Source organism: Argentina silus (genome assembly GCF_951799395.1).
Source record: "Argentina silus genome assembly, chromosome: 12".
Lineage (NCBI taxonomy): Eukaryota > Metazoa > Chordata > Actinopteri > Argentiniformes > Argentinidae > Argentina > Argentina silus.
The window spans coordinates 282,549-289,144 of NC_139666.1; the positions used below are offsets into that span (position 1 = coordinate 282,549).

At 50.5% G+C, this 6,596-nt stretch overlaps 1 protein-coding gene across 2 annotated transcripts; it reads right to left on the reverse strand.

Moving 5' to 3' along the window:
- Positions 1 to 717: 717 nt before the first annotated feature.
- Positions 718 to 6,082, reverse strand: nabp1a (nucleic acid binding protein 1a). Of its 2 annotated transcripts, XM_083682258.1 has the most exons (7): positions 5,257 to 6,082; positions 4,777 to 5,129; positions 4,154 to 4,292; positions 3,961 to 4,032; positions 3,381 to 3,465; positions 2,536 to 2,599; positions 718 to 1,795 (listed from the first exon to the last, which is right to left on the reverse strand). In XM_083682258.1, exons 2-7 carry the CDS (start codon positions 4,868 to 4,870, stop codon positions 1,593 to 1,595), a joined length of 657 nt encoding a protein of 218 aa, XP_083538384.1. In that variant the 5' UTR covers positions 4,871 to 5,129; positions 5,257 to 6,082; the 3' UTR covers positions 718 to 1,592. The 2 variants fall into 2 exon arrangements, with proteins under 2 accessions (XP_083538384.1, XP_083538383.1); XM_083682257.1 differs by having other exon boundaries at positions 4,777 to 6,082.
- Between the last annotated feature and the right edge of the window lie 514 nt (positions 6,083 to 6,596).

Here is a 6,596-nt window from a genome sequence, read left to right on the forward strand (position 1 = left end):
GGAAAAGAGAGAGAGACAGAGAGAGAGAGAGAGAGACAGACAGAGAGAGAGATGTGTCTGTGCCTGCTTGGCTTGGTGTAACAGAACATATGGATATGAGGCAACACCACATGACTACATCACACATTTCCTCAGGACTGATCTACAACTGCACCAGTTACATACTTCTGTTTGTCTGTCTGGCTGTCTGTCTCTTGGAGGAGAAAGTCTACCTTCCTCCCCTTCCACGCTCTCCTCCAATGCTTTCTGATGAAGGGAGAGGAGAGGAGTGGTAGAAAAGGCTTCTCTCTGCAGACTGGAGTAGAACAGCTACTTCCTGCTCCCTCTCTGGTTGAGCTGGTGGAAGAGGTGAAAGCAACACCACCACCTGCTGTCCTCAGGGTGTCACTGCACTACCAACTTCACCATCCTCCATCACGTGGCTGGCTGTTTGACCAGGAGGCTGGCGCACGCATGGGACCAGTAGGGTTTATGACAGACACCAGGGATCTGGGTGAACTTGGCTTCAGTAAATAATGTTAATTCTAATTGTTATAATTATATAAATATAATTCACAACATTTGAAAACGTATCCTCCTGCCTGCTGTTCATGGGAATGCTAGTTCACCAGGACAGAAGGGCAGAGACGCGTTGGGTTAGGGTTAGGGTTAGTCTGGGTCTCCTTTGACCTGATGAGAGAAGAGAGGACAGGGCCCAGACCTGAGGGTCACCATGGCAGCATTGTAGTCAAGTTTATTGGGTGAACCTCGTCAGTTCAACACACACTGTTCAAACTCTCTCACAACTCATCTCAAACACATTCAATCTCATGAAAAACGCAGCTAAAACTCATGGAATGCTAACCTACCTGCCCTAGGGTTAGGGTTAGGGTGTAGCTAACCCTAACCCTAACTCATGGAATGCTAACCTACCTGCCCTAGGGTTAAAACCATACTAGCCTAGCCTAGCTAGCGCAAAAAATCAAGCTATCACCGTTCCCTTCACACATTCAATCACTTTTGGTTGGAGAAAGGAGGAGTTGCCTGCTGGTCCAGTCCAGAAGTCCCATAGTCCCATAGTCCCATAGGCCGATAGTCCCATAGGCCGATAGTCTAGTCCAGATTCCAGGCTTCCCCAACGGCAGCGACCCGTTAACTATAAATTAAGAGTAGAAAGTGCATCTAGTGTTCAAGTAGGGTGTAGCTTCAGACATGGAGGGTGTAGCTTCAGACATGGAGGGTGTAGCTTCAGACATGGAGGGGGGAGGGGGGGGGGGGTTGTCACTGGCACAGATTTGGCAATTGTGGTTGTGGTTGGCGGGTGTTTGGGTGGTTGTGGTTGGGGGGGGGTGTTTGGGTGGTTGTGGTTGTGGGGTGTTTGGGTGGTTGTGGTTGTGGTTGGGGGGGTGGGGGTTGTGGTTGGTACTTCGTTGCTACTGATGTTGTCAAGCCAACCAACACACATCAGTTCCACTAAAGAGATGACATCATTGACTACATTAACCACACCCCCGCTCACAACCTTCAGTCACCATGGCGATGTCGCTGTCAACGCCGGTCTGGCTGCTGATAGGTGGAGGAGGGGGGACTTCTCAATGGCAGTGGGAGTGGCTTCATCTCTTGGCACGTCGTGGGTCCCTGCCGTTGCTAATGGTAACCGAGGGCTTGGGGGCACTCGGGGGTCCACCGGCCGGCGCTGGGGGAGCTCCGTTGCCAGGGGAACGGCCGTTGGTCCTGCCCACCCCTCCGAAGGCGGGGTCACGTGGGGTGGTGGGGGCGGAGTTGTTGTTGGAGTATGGCTGTATGGCACCGTTCCCTGAGAGGGGGGAGAGGAGGAGGAGGAGGGGGGAGAGGAGGAGGAGGGGGGAGAGGAGGAGGAGGAGGGGGGAGAGGAGGAGGAGGGGGGAGAGGAGGAGGAGGGGGGGGGAGAGGAGGAGGAGGGGGGAGAGGAGGGGGAGGGGGGAGAGGAGGAGGAGGGGGGAGAGGAGGGGGAGGGGGGAGAGGAGGGGGAGGGGGGAGGGAGAAAGGGTGAGACGGAACATTCCCACACAGCCCTTTTACATTTACATCCAAAGTGACTTAAAACAAAGCCATTTGTTTAAGTAAGTGAATCATCTGAACATCAGTCATCAGAAGATAGTCATCTATGCTCAGACCCGGGTTAGGGGTTAGGGGTCATCTATGCTAGGGGGGAGGAGTAAGGGGGGCTAGGGGGGAGGAGTAAGAGGCTAGGGGGGAGGAGTAAGGGGGAGTAGGAGGCTAGGGGGGAGGAGTAAGGGGGAGTAAGAGGCTAGGGGGGAGGAGTAAGGGGGAGTAGGAGGCTAGGGGGGAGGAGTAAGGGGGAGTAGGAGGCTAGGGGGGAGGAGTAAGGGGGAGTAGGAGGCTAGGGGGGAGGAGTAAGGGGGAGTAGGAGGCTAGGGGGGAGGAGTAAGGGGGAGTAGGAGGCTAGGGGGGAGGAGTAAGGGGGAGTAGGAGGCTAGGGGGGATTTGATGCTCAGCATGCATTAACTGAAGCAACAGCAGGTCACATGGTACAACAGAACAGGTGAGACTTACCAGGCGGCGCCTGAGGTCCTGAGTTCTGATTGGGTGGGGAGTTCCCCCTCTGGTCTCCTTTACCCTGGGGGAGGGAGACACACATTCAACGACTACTACTGCACTACTACTATTAGTATTAGTATTATTAGTAGTAGTAGTAGTAGTATTATTATTAGAAGTATTATTATTATTATTAGTATTATTATTATTAGTAGTAGTAGTATTATTAGTAGTATTATTATTAGTAGTAGTAGTATTATTAGTAGTATTATTATTAGTAGTAGTAGTATTATTATTATTAGTAGTATACTACTATTCTACTACCATCACTATTATACTATTACTACTACTATTCTAGTCCTACTCCACTACTATTATTATTATTACTACTGTTGTAGTAGTATTATAGTAGTACTAGTATTATTATAGTAGTAGTAGTAGTAGTATTATAATTATTAAAGTATTATTATTATTACAGTAGTATTATAGCAGTAGTAGTAGTATAGCAGCAGTATTATTATTATTATAGTAGTAGTATTATTATTATAGTAGTAGTATTATAATTATTAAAGTATTATTATTATTATAGTAGTATTATAGCAGCAGTAGTAGTAGTAGTATAGCAGTAGTATTATTATTATAGTAGTAGTATTATTATTATTATAGTAGTAGTATTATTATTATTATAGTAGTAGTATAGTAGTATTATTATAGTAGTATTATTATTATTATAGTAGTAGTAATAGTATTGCTGCTGCTACTACTTCTAAATATACTGCTACTACGATAATATTACGCCCACCAACCGCATTCTAAACCTGCTCAAGAGCTACATGAAGAGTTTGTGTGTGTGTGTTACTCACAGTCTTGTTCTGCTGGTTGTTCTGGGTGAGCAGATCTGGGTTGGGTTCACTGAAGTTGGGGATCTCTGAGTAGACCATGCAGAACCTGGGAGGGAAGGTGTTAGTGATGGGTGGGGAGAGAGCTCCTCTGTCCTTCATTCCAATCATCACCAGACAACCATCTATTCCAACAGTACAACCATGTCACCATAACCAGCACCATGACCACTTCCTCCCCTGTATGAGTCTGTGTTCTGAACCTCATCTCAGGTGGACTAGAGACCCCACAGAGGAAACAGATGATATGGAGCATTCATGACAACAAAAGATCAGGAGAGAGAGAGAGAGAGAGAGAGAGATGCATGTCTGTTCAGCAGGATGTCAGAGTATAGGAGGTTTGTAGGTCAGGGGAGGCTGGCGGAGGTAGAAATCAGAGGACGGGCTCATTGTAATGCATGGAATGAGGAATGGTATCAAATTATATTATTATTAATAATGTGATTATTAAAGATTATTATTATTTAAAATAATACTAAATACGCCGGTCCTCCAATTTCTACCTCGGCCAGCCTCCCCTGCTGTAGGTGTCTGAGCCACTCACTCTCCGATCTTCTGAAGGTCTCCTCCTCTGCCGGTGTAGAGAGTCAGACAACCCTTCCACATGGACGCATACCTGGAGGACGGGGACAAGCTCTGATGAAAGGTAGAAGAAGCCAAGACTGTATGTGTCTGTGTTCTAGACTGTATGTGTCTGTGTTCTAGACTTAATGTGGGTGATAGTGTGTGTGCTGTACCCTCGGGTGAGGCGGATGATGTCCCCAGGCTGGATGAGGCTGCCCAGTTCATCCCAGACGGAGATGGCGATGCTGCCACTCTTGTCTGCCACCTTACAGGAGCGCACCTCATGACCATCCTTAGTCTTGGTCACACGGCCTAGAGCACAACCGGTCACACACACACACACACACACACACACACACACACACACACACACACACACACACAGTTCAACTACTCCAACTAACCCTAACCCTTAGATAACACTGTCCAACATAACACACAAGGGACAAGCCTTTGATGGGTGCAAACTGAATGTGTTATGTAGGGACATGAGACAAAGGATGATATTCAAAGACACACAGGCTGCAGATCATCTGTCCTCTGTCCCCAACTCAGAAGAGGCATTTAAACAGATGTGTGAGACGGGTTGACCTTGAAGTATCCCCCCTGGGGGTCTGTCCCTCTGGGGGTCTGTCCCCCTGGGGGTCTGTCCCTCTGGGGGTCTGTCCCTCTGGGGGTCTGTCCCTCTGGGGGTCTGTCCCCCTGGGGGTCTGTCCCCCTGGGCCTTTAAGAGCAGCCAGCCCGACAGAGGAAGGGACACCAGAGACATCGTCATGTCCAACAACTTTTAACTTACCTATTTCCAAAACAATGAAAACGATATTCAGATTTTTCGATCCAGGCTTCACGTCTTTTATCAAGAACAGGGATTCATTAGTGATGTTGGACATCTTCAGGGTGTGGAGGGTGAGGAGCTAGCTACCGCAGCACTGCTGACAACCATCCGGTCGTTAGCGACCAAGCTAACAGCTAGCAGCTAGCAGCTAGCCGCCGTGTGTCCTGCCGTGGAGCAGCAGACTAGTGTCCTGACTGGATCCTGACTTTCCGATAAAAACGATGGTTGGAACCCGAGCTCGGTTCGTGTGGAGCCTGGTTGTCCGTGTTCAGGGCAGGCTGGGCCTGGTTGTCCGTGTTCAGGGCAGGCTGGGCCTGGTTGTCCGTGTTCAGGGCAGGCTGGGCCTGGTTGTCCGTGTTCAGGGCAGGCTGGGCCTGGTTGTCCGTGTTCAGGGCAGGCTGGGCCTGGTTGTCGTGTTCAGGGCAGGCTGGGCCTGGTAGCCTGGTTGTCCGTGTTCAGGGCAGGCTGGGCCTGGTTGTCGTGTTCAGGGCAGGCTGGGCCTGGTTGTCGTGTTCAGGGCAGGCTGGGCCTGGTTGTCGTGTTCAGGGCAGGCTGGGCCTGGTAGCCTGGTTGTCGTGTTCAGGGCAGGCTGGGCCTGGTTGTCGTGTTCAGGGCAGGCTGGGCCTGGTTGTCGTGTTCAGGGCAGGCTGGGCCTGGTTGTCGTGTTCAGGGCAGGCTGGGCCTGGTTGTCGTGTTCAGGGCAGGCTGGGCCTGGTTGTCGTGTTCAGGGCAGGCTGGGCCTGGTAGCCTGGTTGTCGTGTTCAGTCAGTAGTTCGGGTTAACGGACGACCGGCCGTCAGACTCCCACATCCCACCGCCCACGGTCCAATCTACACTAACACTTTCAGTTTGCCGCATATTATATTATCTTATATTCGTAGTAACCTATTTCAAATATCACGGTAAGGTCCTGAGACATAAAGAGCGGTACTGGTGCTTCCCTGGGCTGGTCTCGGGTTCGCGTTTCTCCGCTGCCTCCTGGCCGTTCCCTCGGTGTCTCCCTGCTCCAGACACCGCGGCGGTCCGCTGCCTCCGCCTCCGCCTCCGCCTCCGCGGCTCTTTGTGAGGCAGCAGCTGGGGTCACTTCGCTGTGTTCAGCCGTCGGACCGGCCGCCGGGTGGTGGTGGTCGGACCGGCAGGCTCCGTGGTGTCGGTCAGAGGTCTGGTGGTGGTGTCGGTCCTACAGACTGCGGTGTTAAATGTACCCGCTGCTCGCCGCTGCTCCTCCAGGCCCCGGACGACGTCAACGTGCTGCACCGGTGAATAAATCCACCGACGGCGCCATTTTACCAGAGAGGAGGCGGGACCGAGGGGGGGGAGGAGGGGGGACCGTGTTGTGATTGGACAGCGTCACTAGAACGTCGCCCTGGCAGCCAATGGGACGTGTGAGAGTTCTGCAGCGTAACGTGGCTCAGCGCAGCAGTCTATCAAATACATTCTAGAAATGTTATAAAAATGATATATATGATGTAATGAATCTTCCTAGCCGACCCTATAATAATAGCTGATAATAATCTTCCTTTCAGCCGTGTGAGGTATGAGCTGTCAGGGAATTAAACCAAATGATTCTACATTGAAATCAAACATATTGTCTTTGTTACTTTGACCTAACATTTCTTTGCCAGTCCAACCTCTACATGGACAGCTTGGTTAGTGTCCTGAAGAGATTGCTTTCTGTTTACTTACGATGCTGTGGATAAATACATACAAATGATCCTTAGATTGTAGAAATGCAGTGGATGCACCGGTAGACATGAACACAACGACAGAGAACTTTTACC

Bases quoted from the DNA above. Each gene is read 5' to 3' on its own strand.
- nabp1a (XM_083682258.1), bottom strand. From the start codon at position 4,870: ATGTCCAACATCACTAATGAATCCCTGTTCTTGATAAAAGACGTGAAG. The intron at 4,033-4,153 runs GTACAGCACACA...CCCGTCCTCCAG, and splicing joins ATCATCCGCCTCACCCGAGG to GTATGCGTCCATGTGGAAGG. The intron at 2,600-3,380 runs GTGAGTAACACA...TCCCTCCCCCAG, and splicing joins ACAACCAGCAGAACAAGACT to GGTAAAGGAGACCAGAGGGG.